The sequence below is a fragment of the Blennius ocellaris genome (assembly GCF_963422515.1).
Source record: "Blennius ocellaris genome assembly, chromosome: 12".
Taxonomy (NCBI): domain Eukaryota; kingdom Metazoa; phylum Chordata; class Actinopteri; order Blenniiformes; family Blenniidae; genus Blennius; species Blennius ocellaris.
The window spans coordinates 3,621,406-3,640,955 of record NC_137661.1 but is presented as its reverse complement, the minus strand read 5'-3'; the positions used below and the strand labels follow the sequence as shown (position 1 = coordinate 3,640,955).

General features: G+C 45.6%; 2 protein-coding genes across 2 annotated transcripts in view; one reads left to right on the top strand and one right to left on the bottom strand.

Moving 5' to 3' along the window:
* The window catches only part of gabrb3 (gamma-aminobutyric acid type A receptor subunit beta3), a gene marked incomplete at both ends in the record, with an annotated part of 93,615 nt that overhangs the window by 52,164 nt on the left and 21,901 nt on the right, over positions 1-19,550 (bottom strand). The gene's annotated exons all lie outside the window — the stretch shown is intronic.
* Positions 3,480-19,550, top strand: part of gabra5 (gamma-aminobutyric acid type A receptor subunit alpha5) — a gene marked incomplete at its 3' end in the record, with an annotated part of 45,931 nt that continues 29,860 nt past the window's right edge. The window contains 7 exon segments of the mRNA XM_080505921.1: positions 3,480-3,652; positions 5,202-5,286; positions 5,407-5,464; positions 5,467-5,536; positions 6,867-6,934; positions 8,035-8,255; positions 17,798-17,880. Of these exon segments, the coding sequence (XP_080362047.1) occupies positions 5,204-5,286; positions 5,407-5,464; positions 5,467-5,536; positions 6,867-6,934; positions 8,035-8,255; positions 17,798-17,880 (583 nt within the window). The 5' untranslated portion in view covers positions 3,480-3,652; positions 5,202-5,203.

Genomic DNA, 19,550 nt, shown 5'->3' with positions numbered 1-19,550 from the left:
CCATTTCAGCCTCCTAACTGAAACTGATCTGGTTCCACAAGACGGAGCTGGAGAACTGAAGGTTCTGCCTCCATTCTACTGGGTTCTGCCTCCATTCTACTGTTAGAAACCCTAGGAACCTCCAGGGGGCAGTACTGAGAACCTAGAGTTCTGTAGAAACCCTAGGAACCTCCAGGGGGCAGTACTGAGAACCTAGAGTTCTGTAGAAACCCTAGGAACCTCCAGGGGGCAGTACTGAGAACCTAGAGTTCTGTAGAAACCCTAGGAACCTCCAGGGGGCAGTACTGAGAACCTAGAGTTCTGTAGAAACCCTAGGAACCTCCAGGGGGCAGTACTGAGAACCTAGAGTTCTGTAGAAAACCCTAGGAACCTCCAGGGGGCAGTACTGAGAACCTAGAGTTCTTCTGGGGAGATACGGGACTAACAGTTCTTTAAGATAAGATGCTTGTTAAGAGCTTTATAGGTTAGAATAAGGATTTTAAATTATACTCTAGATTTAACAGGGAGCCAATGAAGCAAGGTTAGTATTGGAGTGAAGTGATCTCTTACGCTCGTCCTTGTCAGGACTCTCGCTGCAGCATTTTGAATCAATTGAAGACTTTGTAAGCAGTTATTTGGACATCCTGATAATAGGGAGTTACAATAGTCTACTCTCCAAGTAACAGACGCCTGGATTAGTTTTTCGGCATCACTCTGAGTCCGCATGTTTCTAATTTTGGAGATTTTGCGTAGGTGAAAAAAGACAGTCCTTCAGATTTGTTTAATGTGAGTTAAAGAATAAATCCTGGTCAAAAACAACTCCCAGGTTCCTCACAGTGGTACTGCAGGTCAAAGTAATACCATCCAGTGTGACTACATCTTTAGAGCATTTGTCTCTCAGATGTTTTGGCCCAAATGTAATAATTTTCCGTTTTATCTGAGTTCAGGAGCAGGAAATTCCAACTCATCCAATCTTTTATATCTTTAAAACAAGCTTCTGGTTTAGAAAGTTGGTTATTATCATCAGGTTTCATAGATAAATAGATTTGTGTGTCATCTGCATAACAATGGAAGTTAATGGAGTGTTTTTTTAATGATATTCCCTACAGGAAGCATGTATAAAGTAAAGTATGGTACCTAAGACAGAACCCTGTGGAACTACATGTTTAACCTCAGTCTGGACTGAAGAGTTATCGTGAACATGAACAAAGTGGAACCTGCCTGATAAATATGATCAGAACCAGTTTAGTACCGTACCTTTAAGCCCGATGATGTTCTAGCCTCTGAAACAGGATGTTCTGATCATGATGTGTTCTAGCCTCTGTAACAGGATGTTCTGATCATGATGTGTTCTAGCCTCTGTAACAGGATGTTCTGATCATGATGTGTTCTAGCCTCTGTAACAGGATGTTCTGATCATGATGTGTTCTAGCCTCTGTAACAGGATGTTCTGATCATGATGTGTTCTAGCCTCTGTAACAGGATGTTCTGATCAATAGTATCAAAAGCAGCACTGAGATCTAACAGGACCAGAACAGAGACCAGTCAAAACCATGTGAAAGTGTTGAAAAGCTGGACAATATGACTCCTTTAAAGTCTTCAATACTGCTTGTTTGGAAAAAAGGTATTAATTGTCTGCTTATATGTGTTTTTTATGACCTTTAGTAATATTTTACATATATAGCTTCAAAGAGTTCCAAAGGTAAGGCAGTATTAGACAAATAGATGAAATTGTGACATATGATTGCCTGCAGGTTCCAGTCTGTTTAGTCCATTCTGTTCTTACAGAGCATGTTGTGATTGAGGCAGAATGGATTCAGCTCCGTCGTTCTGAAATAAACAAGTCTGGAGGACACAGAGTTTAGTAACCAGATCAACATCTGTGGCATTGCTCAGTCAATTACTGCAAGTGAAACAAAGAGTTCCAAATAGAAACAGACCAATGTAGGGTAAAAGGGGGTAAGATGTATCTGGACCAGCGTCTCACATCAGCAACGTCCTCTCAGGTGGGTCACGGCTGTTCTCACAACGGCACAGGAGTATATAAAAAAAAAACCTAAAGGGTCCTTTACCAGACTACAAAACACATTTTTTGATGGTTAAAAAAATATCATGTTGTATCCAGGTTGAAGTGGCTTAAGTTACAGTGTTGACAAGCATCATGTAGGTAAAACTATATGACCTGTTCAAGGCAGCGACTTCACCTCTGGTGGCCTGAATCATCAAGAACTGATCATTGTGGCCAAGAATCACATGGAGGTTTAATAAAGACTAATATCATGTGTGCTGTCTTTGTAGTGTTGAATAAGACTTGTGCGTGCCATGTGACTTTAGACCTCCATATCACCGCAGCCATTAGGAGCGGGGCTAAAACCTTGAATGTGCTCATGTTGCTGTGAAGGAGTGGAGCAGCTGGCTGTGTCTCTCACCGAACCTCCAAGCTACATGAGGTGAGGGGTGAGATCTCATTCATGTCATGACCCAATCTTGATAACATACTGTTTATATGTTTATAAGGTGCATAGATTTTAGATGTATAGATTTTAAGTCTTATAATTGTTCCTAATATATTATTACGCTGTGCACTGTGGGTCTGAGAGGACCGGAATTTCATCTGGGCTGTATGCCATGCATTCGGCACATTTGACAAATAAAGCTGACTTCATAAGCACAGGGGAGGCTGGGCTTGATCTCAGTATCCTCCCTCATCACACCTGGATAACATCCCAGGAGAACTTGAACAAGATTTCCTCCACCTGCAGAGGGAGCGTCATCTCAGGTGATGGTGTCCGCAGACCCTGACCTCCATCCCTGCTGAGTGAACACTGTACTACTACTACTACTACTACTACTACTACTACTACTACTACTACTACTACTACTACTACTACTACTACTACTACTACTGCACGTTGTACATGCTTTGGACAGTTTGATTCTAGACTCAAAATCCCACTGAAGCCTGCAGTAAACTGTGTTTTGAGGGATTTCATTGACATGATATAATACAGTCAAATCTTTTCACATGTGAGGGATCACATGAGATATGACCCCCCACACCAGACTGCAGAGATATTAAGCTGATTTATTCCTGGAAGGAGTGTTTTGCTGTTAAAGAACAGTGTGTGAAATCGATTCCTTTTCGGATTGCAGTCACTGTTACTCCAGATACTTCCATAGAGATTCCTCTGCCCTCCTCCCACCCTCCCCTCCCTGCCTCTCCAGCATCCCTCCTCCACTCTCCGACCACGCATCCTCCCGCCTCTTTCCCCTGCTGCCTCTTTCTCCTCCTGCCTCTTTCTCCTCCTGCCTCTTTCTCCTCCTGCCTCTTTCCCCTGCTGCTCGCTCGCCTGCTCGATTGTCTCACAAACTCCGGTGCATGTTTTCTCTTTCTTTCTGCTCCTGCCTCGCCTGCGCCTCGGATACACAGCTGGATATCGTCGTGTTGCTCCAGGAGGCTACTGAAGGATGGTCCAGCAGCAGAAGTGTTGGGAGAACTGACCCTCTCATCTCCCCGCTTCTGTTCGCCCATACCGGATTTTTTTTTCTTTTCTTTTCCTTCCGATCGTCGGATGGAGGCGGCGTTCCCCGGAATTGATGCCCGAATACCGAGCTCGGTAATCTGCGTTTGAGACGTCAGGCGGAGAAGTTTGACTGCGCATCGTCTTGTGTGGTAAGCGGGGTTTTGTGCGGCAGAGGCCGGCGCGCCGACGCTCTGCCTTCAGGCACTGGCTGTTAACCCCCCGGGGGGTGGGGGGCCCAACCGGGCCCAACCTGGAAGATAGGCAGGGAGAAAAGACACACTTCCACTCCCGACCGACCGACCTCCCTCCCTCCCTCCCTCCCCTCCTCCGTCACAAGGGCTGTCGTGCGCCGTGGCCGTGAGGGATGCAGCGCAAGGTGCGCACACCGGAGCGCGCCGCGCTGCGCCGCACACCCGAATGGAGAGGAATCTTGCGGGGAACATTTAGGCTATGGGTACAAGGCTCCGACACTCAATTCAACTTAATTAGTGGAATCTGACGGGCGGCAGTGGAATGGATGGGGCTGCAGAGCTCACCACACATGGAGGAAAAACTTAAGGCTTTGCGTGATCCGCATTTTAGTTTGTCTAAAGGTCACTCACTGGCCAGCACAGCTCCCAGATGTTGTCTTGCAAGGCATGAGAACACAGGTGGAAACTGTGGCTGTGACACTGGTTTTTGTACATTTGAACATTAAGTTCAATATTTAGTTAGGTTGTCAATTCAAAATCACTTGAAGATGATCAGAAACAATTACTGAAGTGTGCAGTTGTTGTAGTAACTTCTTCTAACGGGGCCCTCTAATCACTTTTCTCTTAGTTGTATTTTCCTGGGCTGCAGGGTGGCACAGTGGTTGGCACTGTTGTTCATTCATAAAGCAAACCTGTCAGGGTTTCAAATTCCTGCTGGGCATGTCTGTGTTGGGAGTTTTCATGTTCTCCTGTGCAAACGTGGATGTTCTCTGCCTTTACTTCTACAGCACGTGAGGTTGATTGGTGACTATAAATGGCTCCCTGGTGAGAATATGAACATATGTGACTGTTTGTTTCTTTGGTGGCTGGAGGGTGAGTCCTGTATTTAATAGTTAGTAGGTTTTGGCTCCAGCAGCATGCGATCTCGAACTGCAGAAGATAAATGTTTTATTTTCCCCACCCTGTAATTATATGTACATAAGGTAATTTTTAAAAATCAAAAATGATCCATTTCAGTCTTTCTCCCTCGGTCAGTTTGTTTGTTTCTCCTCCCTCCTGCCTGTCTCCCTTTATGTCTTTTTGTCCCTCTTTGTCTTCAAGTTTTTAATAGTCACTTTTACTGCTAATGAAGTCCCAATGATCCACAGTGGCTAAATACGTAATAATGTAATAATATGTAAATATCGTTATGAAATGTAAATGTATTTTTAAGGCAAAAAATATTTTAAAAAAATCTCTCTCTCGCTCTCTCTCTCTCTCGCTCTCTCTCTCTCTCGCTCTCTCTCTCTCTCGCTCTCTCTCTCTCTCTCTCTCTCTCGCTCTCGCTCTCTCTCGCTCGCTCTCGCTCTCTCTCGCTCTCTCTCTCTCTCTCTCTCTCTCTCTCTCTCTCTCTCTCTCGCTCTCTCGCTCTCTCTCTCTCTCTCTCTCTCTCTCTCTCGCTCTCTCTCGCTCTCTCTCTCTCTCTCTCTCTCTCTCTCTCTCTCTCTCTCCTCCCTCCTCCCTCCAGGAATGGGAGATGGAATGTGCCACAGCTTTGCAATGAGACGTCTTTGGTCGTGTGTCTTGCTTGTGAGCATCACCTGCTGTCTGAGGTAAGGAACTGGCTGCTTGTGCCTCAAGGACCCTGCAAAGGTGCAGTCTGCATAATTCAAAGCTTTTAATAAACTCACAATGACTTTGTGTTCTTTGCTCGGACCATTGATGCTTCCCAGCCTCTCCCAGGAAGTAACTGGAACTCCCAAAGAGGCCGAATTAAACAACAACATCACAATATTCAATTCACCCGCATCCTGGATGGACTGTTGGATGGATATGACAACAGACTCCGCCCTGGACTTGGAGGTGTGCCCATTTATTCCATTCAACAGGGAGAAAAGCCCCAGATGCTCGTCTCCTATGAGGACATGCGTGATATATTGGCAGCACACCAACATGGAAGTGCAGGAGACCTTGATGTTCTCAGTCAAAGAGCAGCTTCATTGTTCTGATGTGACTGAAGAGATCTCAGTGTGAAGGAGGGATGGGAAGTCTGCATGTGGCAAACAGAGATGTAGTCTGTATAAAAAGAGCCCGACTGATAAAACCTGGAGATACTTTTGTCATTAATGCTTTCATTACATTCATGTGTTAATTAATTTGAAGCAAAGTCTCAATGTTTCACTGTCTAAGTGAATCTACTTTAATTCAAATGTGCCCCCCCCCCCCCTCACACATACACATACAGACACACACACACCGCCCTTTTCTTAATCTGTTTTTTCTTCAAAAACAACAACAAACTTTTCTTTAACTTGTGCTTCTTCCTGTGATTTTTGATATGCCCACTAGATGTCACCAGATCAGAACTTTTCCTTTCTTTTTTTTATAAACCGGCATCATTTTTTCTTTCTTTCCTGGTCCTAAAATAATTCCAACATCTCCTCACACCAGTTCACCCAATTCTACAGCATGTGGCGATGATTGCCATGTCATGTCGCACATGATCATGTGTTCCTGATTACTGAAGTAGTACAATCTGAGCATGAACCTTAACTTTTTTTTTCTTTATCTCAGTGTTATGTACTGTTAAAATCACAGAATGGGCTCTTGCCGCTGCACTGAATGACTGAATGTTTGGCCTTTATTGAAATGGCTTGAAGACACATACTGCAACATTTTGTTTTTAAAAAATATCTCAAAGATCAAAATATACCAAAGACAATCATAACATAACATGTCATAACACTGTCATCACATCTGAGGCACGTCTGTATATGTTGCAGTTGTATTTATTCATATTAGCCCATGAACAGCCTAAACCAAGATATCAGAATTTGGAAAATCACCTTTTCATCAGTCTCTATATTGTCTCGTTTGTCCTTTGTTCATCGAAAGAACGAGAACCAGCAGGGTCCAACACTGGTAGATAGAAACAACGAACACAAATACTGAAGCCACTTTTTACTTCTAGTTACAAACAAACTCTGAAACTTGGACTAAAGACAGACTGATTCCTACAGAAAGTCAACACTGTGCACAAAAAGGACATTCTTTGATTCTATATTAGGTTGTGAATTAGGTTTCTCAGGTTGTGAAATTGGACTTATAAACATGTATTGTATGTGTCAAGCTGCTGCTCTGATCAGCGATCGCGTGACCTCGGAGGCTCAGTGTGTTCATTGTATTTTTACAGAGAAGGTGACTGAGATCAAAACCAACATCTTCGTCACAAGCTTTGGTCCGGTCTCTGACACTGAGATGGTAAGTGCTGCTTTTTACTAATATGAAAGGTGTTTGCTATCCAGAATTTAACCACATATGTTTTACACAAGTGTTTTAAAAATGTACAAAAAGCAAATACATTCAGTTTTCTTATTGTTGTTCATCTTTAAGACTGAAAATCTGACAATACTTTTCCTAAAATAGCCTCTATAAAGATGACAGGTGGACACGCCCATTCTTATAGACATAGAGAAATAGGTGGAATTAAAATGGAAGATCCCCAATAGGTCGAAGACCACAGGGGTTGGGAGCTTTTGCTCTAACAAGCACTACCAAAACTATGAATACATTGTGTAATCTAGCTTTCTTATTGAAAGAGTTATTGCATTAATTTCAGCCTGTTATTTCGTCTCATTGATGGCGCACACTTTCCTCTTACAGTATAACAATTATGGATTCTGGCTTTTTTGTCAAAAGTTTCCTTACTAATTCTGACATTTCCGTATTTTCAAACCCCATTTCATGGGATTCAACTCAATTTTATCTGAAGAACCAATAATAAGCAAATGTGTATATGCCTAAAGGTACAGAGAAACACAATAGGTTTTGCCTCTAGCATGAATACAAACTCTTCTATATAATTAAAAAACAGTTCTTCATACGTATTCTATACTGTTCTGTCCAACTTTGGATTATCAGGTGCTGCCAGTCACCCTGGGGAAACAGTAAGGTACACCCTGGACAGCTTGCCACTCTGTCATATTCACCCCGTGGAAGGACATTGGAGTTTCTGAAAAACATTGACACAGAGTAAATGACCCTGAGTGGAACTAGTGCTACCGACTGAAACAATGTGTGGTTTCTTAGGATAATCAGGTTGTCTCAGTCTACTTTCCACAAAGTGATGAAATGTGTCCCCTTACTGGCCACCTCAGTGCAAACTGAATCTGGTCAGCTGGACCTGCTCCCAGATCGTCTGAGACGTTTTGCCCTTTAACCAACTGATGAACTGATGAAGTGACTTGGATAAGGTGTGAGACGTCCAGATGTCATTGAGACGCCTCCCAACCTGGACGAACGAGGATCTGCGTCAACATTACTGGTCATGTATTGATCACAATAAACTGGTTTCCCCACAGGAATACACTATAGACGTGTTTTTTCGTCAAAGCTGGAAAGATGAGCGGCTTTGCTTCAAAGGTCCGATGGAGATGCTTCCCCTGAACAACCTGCTGGCCAGTAACATCTGGACCCCTGACACTTTCTTCCTGAATGGGAAAAAGTCAATAGCGCACAACATGACGACACCCAACAAGCTGCTGCGGCTGAAAGACGACGGGACGCTCCTCTACACCATGAGGTAAACTTTTCATCCAAGCCTTTTTGATTTTTTTCTACATATCTGTCATACTAAAAATTGATTCAAAAGAGCTGCCTTGTGCTGCTTTGACATATTGTGTAATCCAATTAAAACCTGAGAGAGGACTAAAACCCTCCATCAGCCTGTAGTACTTCTTTGGTAATGGTTTTTCAAGACCCCTGCTGCATGAATACAGCCCACACACACGTACGACGTGTCTCCGTGGTGCATTGATGCATCATCCTGTTGTCCTCACACTGTATGCAGGAGGTCAGGGGGACTCGCGGTGTTTGCGCCGACCCAGCACTCAGTGTCCTTCTCACACTGTGATCAACTACTATCAACACTGCCGACACATTACAGATACCCGCTTTTTGAGAAGAGAGACAGCACAGCCTATTCTGCATGTTAATGCTCAGTGCAAGCCGTCACAAGTGAGAGTTCAGGCTCTTTAAAGGGTGTATAAATGGACGTGTGTGAAGTACACCTTGTTTGCAGTCTCTTTCCTTAATAGTTGAAAAGTGCTTCATTTTTTTCCAAGGTAAAAGCGCCTGCATCCTCTCATTGCCAGCATGCAGAATGGCTTCTGGGTGAGAAGTACATCATGCTCCGCTCTGCCAAAAGAGACGCCTCCTCTTGATAGAACCATCTCATTTACATCTGCTTCCATTCCAGTGCTGTGTCATCATGTTATCATGACAATAAATCCTCACAATCAAATACTAGCAGAGGGAAGTTGAGGGGAAGATGGACACGGCCGCATGTCAAAAATTATTATTGATCCATTCACTTTGAAATTGCTGCAAATCTACAGCACATTTGCCAACGCTGCAAGCCATTAGAAACACGTTTGTGATGGGCCATTAATACATTTGTGTTTCGAGATTATTAAAGAAACATTTTAGGCATGCATTACTCTCCTTTTCCTTCCTTAGTTTTCCAGAGAACAAATGCAGATACCATGAAAACCTCCCTTGCAGGAAACAGGCAGCTGATGAATGACACAACAATGTGCTTCATAATGCGTCACCATGATGTCCTGTTAGTCTGAACCGACGCTGCACCTGTGAAATAGCATCGAGCTGCAGCCCAACAACATTTTGTGTCAGCTTCTTTTGTAGCTGCAAGTCTGCTCTGTCCTTTGCGGTCCTGATGATTTATTAAGGAGCCACTCTGGTATGTATCAGACTAATTAAAGCTGCCCATTTTCTCTGAAGTCCCACTGTGGATATTAGTCATGCTCAGAAAAATGTCAGAGCTCTGCAAAGAAGGAATAACACCCCGATGGCCTCGCTATCACTTTGTACCCACTCGCTTCTTTAATAATGCACCTTTAGTGAGTAAATCAGCCCAGAAGGCAGCTTCTCTGCCAGTAATGATGCTGCTATCAGCAGTAATGATGACAGAATAATTTCTGCATTATATTATCTGACTTTAAGATACAGTACACCACTAGCATTTGTTATCCATTGTTTTAATAATTAATATGCCTTCCTTTTAAAGGTAACATCTGGTATTTTAAGTTTAAAACATTCAAGAGAGGGGAAAACAAAACATGTCCATATATTTGTGTAATGTTTGAAAAATAACAAAAATTTAAAGCTTTGCAAAATAACCACCAAAAAAAATAAAAAAAAAGATCAGAAAATGAGGAAACAACAGTTAAAATTAAACTCAGGGCATCCATTTTTGTTTGAACACGATTTTGTTGTTTTCCAGTGTCTAATCTCCTCAGCCCAGCAAGGGAAGAACCAGGTCCAATCAAAAAACAAACTCGGTGACAGCTGTAACATGAATGGGGTCATATGATGCAAAATTCCCTTTCTGCTGGTTTTCCAGCAGAACTAATCGTCTCCACACCTGCAAGACGTCCCAGAAGAGAACAAAGTGTGTCCTCTCTCTCACTGGTTGTTCCAGGTTTTAAAAAGTGTGTTGCTCCAAGCAGCCAATCAGAATCAAACCCTCTATAGTGTCATCGGGGGTTCAGCCAATCACAATCAAGGTAGGCTCTTCCCCTTTGACTCCTCCCACAATCAGCCAGCTCTGCTCTGGCACATGGCACCACAAGAGGAAGTACTTCCTACTTTTCCCTAGATGGGCATGTGGGCGGAGCCAGTCCAGCTCACACAGACACAGCAGATTCTGAATGCAGCTCCTTCCATACACCTTTTCTTCCACTTATCCGGGGCCGGGTCCCGGAGGCAGCAGTCTGAGCAGAGTTGCCCAGACTTCCCTCACCCCAGACTCTTCCTCCAGCTCTTCTGGTGGCACCCCAAGAAGTTCCCAGGCCATAGAGAGACATCGTCCCTCCAGGTGTCCTAGGTCTGTCCTCAGGCCTCCTACCAGAGGGACATGATGGAACACCTCCCTAGGGACATCTGAAACAGGTACCTGAGCCTCCTCAGCTGCTCCTCTGGATGTGGAGGAGCAGCGGCTCTACACTGAGCTCCTCCCTGGTGACTGAGCTCCTCCCCCTATCTCTAAGAGTGACTGAGCTCCTCCCCCTATCTCTAAGGGTGACTGAGCTCCTCCCCCTATCTCTAAGGATGACTGAGCTCCTCACCCTATCTCTAAGGTGACTGAGCTCCTCCCCCTATCTCTAAGGGTGACTGAGCTCCTCACCCTATCTCTAAGGGTGACTGAGCTCCTCCCCCTATCTCTAAGGATGACTGAGCTCCTCACCCTATCTCTAAGGGTGACTGAGCTCCTCACCCTACCTCTAAGGGTGACTGAGCTCCTCACCCTATCTCTAAGGGTGACTGAGCTCCTCCCCCTATCTCTAAGGGTGACTGAGCTCCTCCCCCTATCTCTAAGGGTGACTGAGCTCCTCCCCCTATCTCTAAGGGTGACGCCCAGCCACCCTACGGAGGAAGCTCACTTCAGCCGTTTGTATCCGGGATCTGGTTCTTTCGGTCATGACCCATAGTTCATGACCAGAGGTGAGGGTAGGAACGAAGATCGACCAGTAAATCGAGAGCTTGGTCTTTTGGCTCAGCTCCTTCTTCACCACGACGGACCGATACAACGACCACATAACTGCAGATCTCACGCTCCATCTTCCCCCCAATTGTGAACAAGACCCCGGGATACTTGAACTCCTCCACTTGGGACAAGGGCACTCCACTGACCTGGAGGGGGCAAGACACCTTTTTCTGGTCCAGAACCTCAGATTTAGAGGTGCTGATCCTCATCCCAGCTGTTTAAATCTCGGCTGCGAACCGCGCCAGTGCACGCTGTAGGTCCTGGTTCGATGGAGCCAGCAGAACCACATCATCTGTAAAAAGCAGAGATGAGATCCTGTGGTCCCCAAACCGGGTTTCTGGTGGCCTGGCATGGCCCGGGACATTCAGGAGTTCATTGCAGCCTGCTCCGTCTGTGCCCACAGTAAGTCCTCCCATCAACCTCCGGCAGGCCTCTTGCGACCACTGCCGATTCCCTGCCGGCCCTGGTCCCACATCACCGTGGACTTCGTCTCCGGGCTCCCCCCTTCTGATGGGAACACCAGCATCCTTACCGTAGTGGACCGTTTTTTGAAGTCCGTCCACTGCGTCCCTCTCCAGAAGTTGCCGATTGCCCAGGAGACCGCCACCTCCTGTTCCTCCATGTGTTCAGGCTCCACGGCCTTCCAATGAACATTGTGTCGACCGGTGACCTCAATTCGTCTCCCGGGTGTGGAGACTCCTGCTGGGCCCTGGGGGCGACTGCCAGCCTCTCCTCTGGATATCACCCCCAGACCAACGGCCAGACAGAGCGAGCGAACTAGAACCTTGAGGCGGCTCAATGGTGCATAGCTGTGCAGCTCTCTTCATCCTGGACCGCCCACCTTGCATGGATCCAATACGGCCACAACTCCCTCACCTGCTCAGCCACTGGGATGTCGCCGTTCATGGTTTGTAAAGGACTTCAACGTCCTCTCTTCCCAGATCAGGAGCGCGACATTGCTATCCGATCCGCAGACTCCAATAAGCGACTCACGGACTCTGCATCTCCCCCAGTGGACAATCATGCAGAGTCCAATTGAGGAGTTTCACAGGCTGAGTGGTAAAATAACTGCGTTTATAAAACACATTTTTTTTTTTATTTTGCTCCAGGTGTGAATTAAATGCATTTAAACCTTCATATGATACTTTTAGCAATGGTGGATTTCAACAGTTATCTCCACTGTTCTATCTGCACTTATAAAGCGTATCCTGTAAACGGTATGTCATATTCAATCATTCTACTTTTGTCCATGACTTCACTGTAGTGATTGATCAAGGTGACCAGACTTTCATCCGTCCAGCTCAAAGAGATTCTACCAATGACTGTTTTTCTTTCAATGCGGGGGATTCAACATGTGCTGGTTCTCCTTGTCCTTGTTAAAATATAGACAAAGTACACACTCGAATGACTCCCAGGATTATGAGACTAGTAAAACTGGAATGATTGATGTGCTGTTTATTAATGATTATTTTAAAGTGATGCCATTAACTTCTAGATAATACCAACAGGAGTCCGTGAAGCACCCGATCTGTCCTGCTCCATTGTATCAGTTTATTTTCAAAGACACCTTTATGAAATTCCTTCAGCGTGTGAAGAGCTTCCCTCCCTTTTCTGTCCAGTCTTCCATAAATCCATCTCTCGGTTTTGCTCTTACTATGAGACATAAGCATCAGTTGTCATCATGTTTTGTTCAAGGTGACCTGCTTTTTCTTCTTCTCCAACTGAACAGAGGCTAGACGAGACGCCAGAGTGACTTCAAACACTATTGCTGACATCTGGAGAGTTATTTTCTCAAATTCACTACTCTATAATATTAGTTGTGAATGCCTTGAACAAAAAAAATTGTGTGTTGCTTCTTTTCATTAATAAAGCGATAAATTAAGTTGTAGCATATAATTTCTTTATGAAATATTGTGCTTGTTTGATGGGTAGTTACTGAAGTGTTTAGTCTGATTTTTAATCTGGCTCTTAGACATTTACTCTTTACTGTTAGCGGTGGGCAAAGGTTTCAGCAGTGACTCACGTCATCACTGTATAGCAAAGTAACATTACAAGACTGAAAGGCAGTGCTAAACTGATGACAGTTAAACACACCTTTACCTATATTCTGTTAATTATCAAATTAATGACTCGTTGTAACTTTACAATGTGTGACAGTTTGCAGTTACTGTCCCATTTGTCCAAAATCCAGGCTCAGAGTGTGACATTTTGTTGTTAAAAGCTTGTTTAAAGAGGTCATATTATCCACTTTTCCACACTTCCACATGGTCTCGTTAAAGTTTATTGCCCCAAATCCAGTTTATCCTTGATTTTCCTCCATTTGAATATTGGATCATAGCTCCCCCTTGAACTGCTACCTTACCGTGGTGGGGGAGTTTGAGCACCCGAATGAACCTTGGCGCTATGTTGTCGTGGGGCTTTATGCCCCCCAGTAGGGTCTCCCAAGGCAAACAGGTGACGGGTCAGACGAAAAGCAGTTCAACACACCCCATGGACAAATATCGAAAGAGAGGAGAGACGTCGCCCAGTGAGGTGCAGCCGGGGCCCCACCCTGGAGCCTCACCCTGGAGCCTCACCCTGGAGCCTCACCCTGGAGCCACACCCTGGAGCCAGGCCTGGGGTTGAAGCTCGTTTGTGAGCGCCTGGTGGCCGGGCTCTTGACCGCGGGACCCGGCCAGACTCAGCCCAAAGGGACGACGCGGGCCCCTCCTCCTCTTCCTCCTGTGAGCCCACCACCCACAGAGGCTGCCATAGAGGTCGGGTGCAATGTGGATTGGGTGGCAGTCGACGGCAGGGGCCTCGACGACCCGATCCCCAGACACAGAATCTGGTTTTCGGGACATGGAATGTGACTTTGCTGGGGGGGAAGGAGCCCGAGCTTGTGAGATACCGTCTAGATATAGTCGGGCTCGCCTCCACTCACAGCTTGGACTCTGGAACCCCAGAGTGAATGAGAGGGTCACGTCCCTACGCCTTCAAGTAGGGGACAGGTCTCTGGCTGTTGTCTCGGCCTATGGACCAAACAGCAGTTCAGAGTACCTGACCTTCTTGGAGTCCCTGGGAGGGGTTCTGGATAGTGCTCCAACTGGGGACTCCATTGTTCTCCTGGGGGACTTCAACGCCCACGTGGGCAATGACAGTGAGACCTGGAAGGGGGTGATTGGGAGGAACGGCCTCCCCGATCTGAATCCAAGCGAAGTTCTGTTATTCTGAAATTCTGGCAAACCGTCCGGCGCCTCAGGCGGGGGAAGCAGTTCTCCACCAACACTGTTTACAGTGGAAGTGGGGAGCTGTTGACCTCAACTGGGGATGTCGTTGGGCGGTGGAAGGAATACTTCGAGGACCTCCTCAATCCCACCACCACGTCTTCCATTGAGGAAGCAGAGGCTGGGTTCTCAGAGGTGGACTCATCCATTACCCAAGCTGAAGTCACCGAGGTTGTTGTGAAGCTCCTCGGTGGCAAGGCACCGGGAGTGGATGAGATTCGCCCAGAGTTCCTTAAGTCTCTGGATGTGCAGGGACTGTCGTGGCTGACTCGTCTCCCCAACATCGCGTGGCGGGCGGGGACAGTACCTCTGGACTGGCAGACCGGGGTGGTGGTCCCTCTCTTTAAGAAGGGGGATCGGAGGGTGTGTTCCAACTACAGAGGGATCACACTCCTCAGCCTCCCCGGGAAAGTCTATTCCAGGGTACTGGAGAGGAGGGTCCGGCCGTTAGTCGAACCTCGGATCCAAGAGGAACAATGCGGTTTTCGTCCTGGTGGTGGAACACTGGACCAGCTCTATACCCTCCACCAGGTTCTCCTGCTGGTGGAACACTGGACCAGCTCTATACCCTCCACCAGGTGCTCCTGATGGTGGAACACTGGACCAGCTCTATACCCTCCACCAGGTTCTCCTGATGGTGGAACACTGGACCAGCTCTATACCCTCCACCAGGTTCTCCTGATGGTGGAACACTGGACCAGCTCTATACCCTCCACCAGGTCCTCGAGGGTTCATGGGAGTATGCCCAACTAGTCCACATGTGTTTTGGGGATGTGCAGAAGGCATTCAACCTCCTCTCTTGGGACGTCCTATGGGGGGTGCTCTGGGAGTACGGAGTCCGGGGCCAATGGTTAAGGGCTGTTTGGTTCTTGTACGCCTGGAGCAGGAGTTTGGTTCGCCTTGCCGGCAGTCGAACCTGTTCCCAGTGCACATTGGCCTCCGGCAGGGCTGTCCTCTGTCACCGGTTCTGTTCAGCACCTACATGGACAGAATCATTAGACACAGCAAGGGGCCGGCTGCTAACGTGCACCCCAGGAACCTCAACAGCTCTTTCCGGGTCATGGGGATGGGCCACCCCACGACGGCTTGAATCTTGGCCGGGTCCGGACGGAGTTGTCCCTGTGCAATGATGAAGTCGAGGTACTGCGCGGAGTGGAACTCACATTTTTCCAGCTTGACATACAGCTGGTTTTCCAGGAGGCGTTGGAGGACCAGGCGCACGTGTTCCCGATGCTCCAACAGTGAGCGAGAAAAAACTAAGATGCCATCTAAATAAACAAAAACGAGTCCAAATGGCACCAAACTGGTACTCGAAATGTCCCAGCGGGGTGTTGAACGCCGTCTTCCATTCATCTCCTTCCCTGATCCAGACGAGATGGTATGCGTTCCGAAGGTTCAGTTTGGTAAACACCCGGGCCTCGCAGAGGGGTTGGAAGGAGGGATCCATTAGGGGAAGAGGTGACCTGTTGGTTATGATGATGGCATTCAAGCCCTTGAAGTCAATACAGGGACAGAGAGTGGCGTCTTTTTTCTTAAAGAAAAATCCTGCCACTGGGAATGAGGAAGGGCGAATGAGGCCAGCAGCTAGTGACTACTGGATGTACGTCTCCATCGCCTCCTTCTCGGGACGTGAGGTGTTGTAGAGGCGTGCCGCCGGCAGCGGAGCCCCAGGAATCAGGTCGATGGAGCAGTCATAGGACCGGTGAGGAGGGAGAGTCCGAGCTAGGTCTTTGCTGAAGACCGGCATCAGCTCATGAAACTCCGAGGGAACCACAGCCAGATCAGGAGGAGCCAGAGCTGGACAACGGGAACAGGAGATGGACTCGGCAGACCGGAGGCACTGGGAGTGACACTGGAGGCTCCACCCGATGATCGATGAGCTCCTCCAGTTGAGGTGTGGGTTGTGCTGGTGCAGCCACAGGTAACCCAGGACGAGGGGTGTGACTGGAGAAGGGATCACCAGCTGCTGGAGAGTCCCTCTGTGGTTCCCGGAGATGACCAGGGTGAGAGTTGTCGAGCAGTCGGTAACCCGGGAAGTCAGCCGACCATCCAGGGCGTTGACGCTTTGGGGAGAAAGCAGGAGCTCCAGCGGCAGTCTGAGCTGGGTCGCCACCCCGGCATCCACGAAGTTGTCTTCAGCTCTTGAGTCCACCGGTGCTGGAAGGGTCGCAGCGTGTTGATCTCAGTGGAGGCTACCCAACGTGCACCAAAATGTATATATATATAACAAGACTGCCGTCTCCTTTATGTGTATTTTTATCCCGAGAAGGAAAAAAATGTTTGTTTTTTGACTGTGGCTTCAGCACTGGCTCTGCCATTCATTTCACCATTTCCTATGGTTCTGGAGAAAGATTGCCTGTTGTTTGCCGGCAGTATCAATACCATTATTTGCACTTACAACAATGTATTAGTATGTTTATTCTATCAAAATAGTGAGACACACCTACAGGAACATTACAGTCATCAGTTAACATTTCCTGCATGTCTTTGGCTTGCAGAAGAAAGCTGGGGCTCTGAAAAGAGCAAACTAAAGTGCACAGAGTGAAACCAGAGGCTTCTTACTCTGAGGAGAGACCACTGGCCACAGTGCCAGACAACATCAGACATCGTGATGATCACCTTAAAACTATTTGCTGCAACTGATTGAACACGTAAACTATCTAAACTAACTTCCCACTAAACTGATTTATTCTGGAGCTTTAGCTCTAAATCCTTCGGTGTAAGTCTGACTTTAAATATTGTTAAACTTAAAATTAAAAAAAAAAAAAATTAAAAAACCCCGAATATTTATTTCTGAAAGTACTTGTTAAGTGAAAGCAGAGATACAAAAAATAAACTGTCACGTGCAGAGTGAGTTTATCTCCAGTTCTGTGCAGGTCCTGCAGTCCCCGGCGCGGCCAGCAGAGGGAGGCATTGCACAAGGCTCTGTCAACACGACACGCACTTCAACTGCACTTTGGGAGCTCATTAGTTTTCAGTCTGATTTCCACCAACGATCTTTCGCTTCTGCGTCGCCACATTGGCACAATTTATCCTCTGAAAATGTAATTTTCCCATAGAAGGTCGCTCCGAGCTCTGTGCTCGAACACTTGCTATTTAACTCAGTTCTTTTTACAACCTGGGACACACCAATGAAGACAAAGTGTGATTTTTTTGTTGTTGTTTGTGCCCAACATGAAATCCATCCAATGATGTATTGCATGTGAACATGTTTGCTTTTGAAAGGGGGTGATCATAATGATTATGTCCCATTTTGCACAGTTCAACATCTAACTTTAGATCCTCTTCTTTCAGGCTCACGATTTCAGCAGAATGTCCCATGCAGCTGGAGGATTTCCCAATGGATGCCCACGCCTGCCCTCTTAAATTTGGAAGCTGTGAGTAAACAAGCCTTAAACAAAACGTCCTGATGCAGACGTTTTCACAAGTCTTCGTATCTCATATCAGACAAAGTCTGGGGACAAGTTTCCTTCCTTCCGTCTGCATTTTGTTATGGTAGTTGGAACATTGGAAGTCATTTGTTTCATGGTTATGAAAAATTTCAAGCAGAATGTGCAGATTATAAAACAAGTGCCCAACTCCCTCTTTATGATTGGCTTGGTGCATTCGTCTTCTCAGTCCTATTTATTCATATTGCACTTTTTCATATGTAAAAATAATTCAAAACATTTTTTTTACACAGGTCCACCCCATTACATTTTTGCAATGAAGACTCAGTAGAGCTACAATATGGCATTATATATATATATGTGTGTGTGTGTGTGTATAAACATATATATATATATATATATATATATATATATATACACACATATATTTTTTTTTTCTTTCGTTCCCTTTTTTCCTTTTTTATTCCTTATATATTATATAAAAAAGATAAAATAAACATGGTGAAAGGTAAAACACAAAGGTGCATCAATAAAAATAGAAATACCAATTAAATGAGAACATGAAACTGAAATAGACGATAACAATATCTGTAAAAATCATTAATGTCAAAGCGATTCCAACAAATAATTAAACACAGAAGTATAGAATAATGAATAATTAGACATCACATACAAGCCTGGTTAAGAAAACTTGTTGAGCTTTGCTTTTGAATAAATGGACATTTTGTGCTGCACTTCACTCTGCTGAAGATAATGTTACAGTGAGATTTTGAAAAACTCAAACTCAAGTGCTCCTCAAGAGTACATTTTAAAGCAAATCCATGCTTACAATTCACAATTTACAGAATGACACGAAGGAAATCTATTATGTCAAGTTAGAAGGCCTCTGCTGGTAAAGGTTGTTTATGTGGTAATTACTACACTAAACTGCTAAACTGCTCTAAATACATAGCAAAGGTCCGTCCCAAAGCAGCCGGCAAGGTTATGAAGTGATAAAAAAGTGCACCAATGAAGAGACTTTATGTAACTTGGTTTTAATTCTCTATGTCAGCCATTCCCAGCCAAAGACTCATGGGGGGGCCACAAAGCCATCTTGATTTTAAGCAGTATAACTTTTTTTTAAGATCTTAAAATAGGTTGATTTGTATTTAATTCATTTATCTCACAAAGCTACCAAGTTAAAGCTTTTACATTAAAAGTGTGAGCAGCGGGAGTGTTCAAAGACAGTAACATTGGCTTCACTGAAGCAACGGAACAATTTAGAGCCGAAACCACCTTTTACAGTGAAAAACTGGCAATTGAAAGTTTGAAACTGTTCAAGCTGCAGTGGCACCATACCACCACCCCAAGAGGCTGCGTAGACCCAACGGATTTATCCTCAGAGGAAGAACTCGTCGTCGCAGAATATAACAAAGAAACTCTATTTCACGTATAATGTGTTGTGAGGTTCCTTCACTATATGTTTTTTTTGTAATTGTACAGGGTATTGTGGTGTTGCCGTGGTTTACTAAGGTAAAAATGCTGGGAAAATGAATCAAGGAAAATGTTGGGACTCACTGCGCTGTCAAAATGTTTGACCTCTGGGAGCAACGTCACTCATCTTGAAACTATAACAGAACCAGTGCAAACGTTGTTTGTCTATGACTCAAACCCCACAG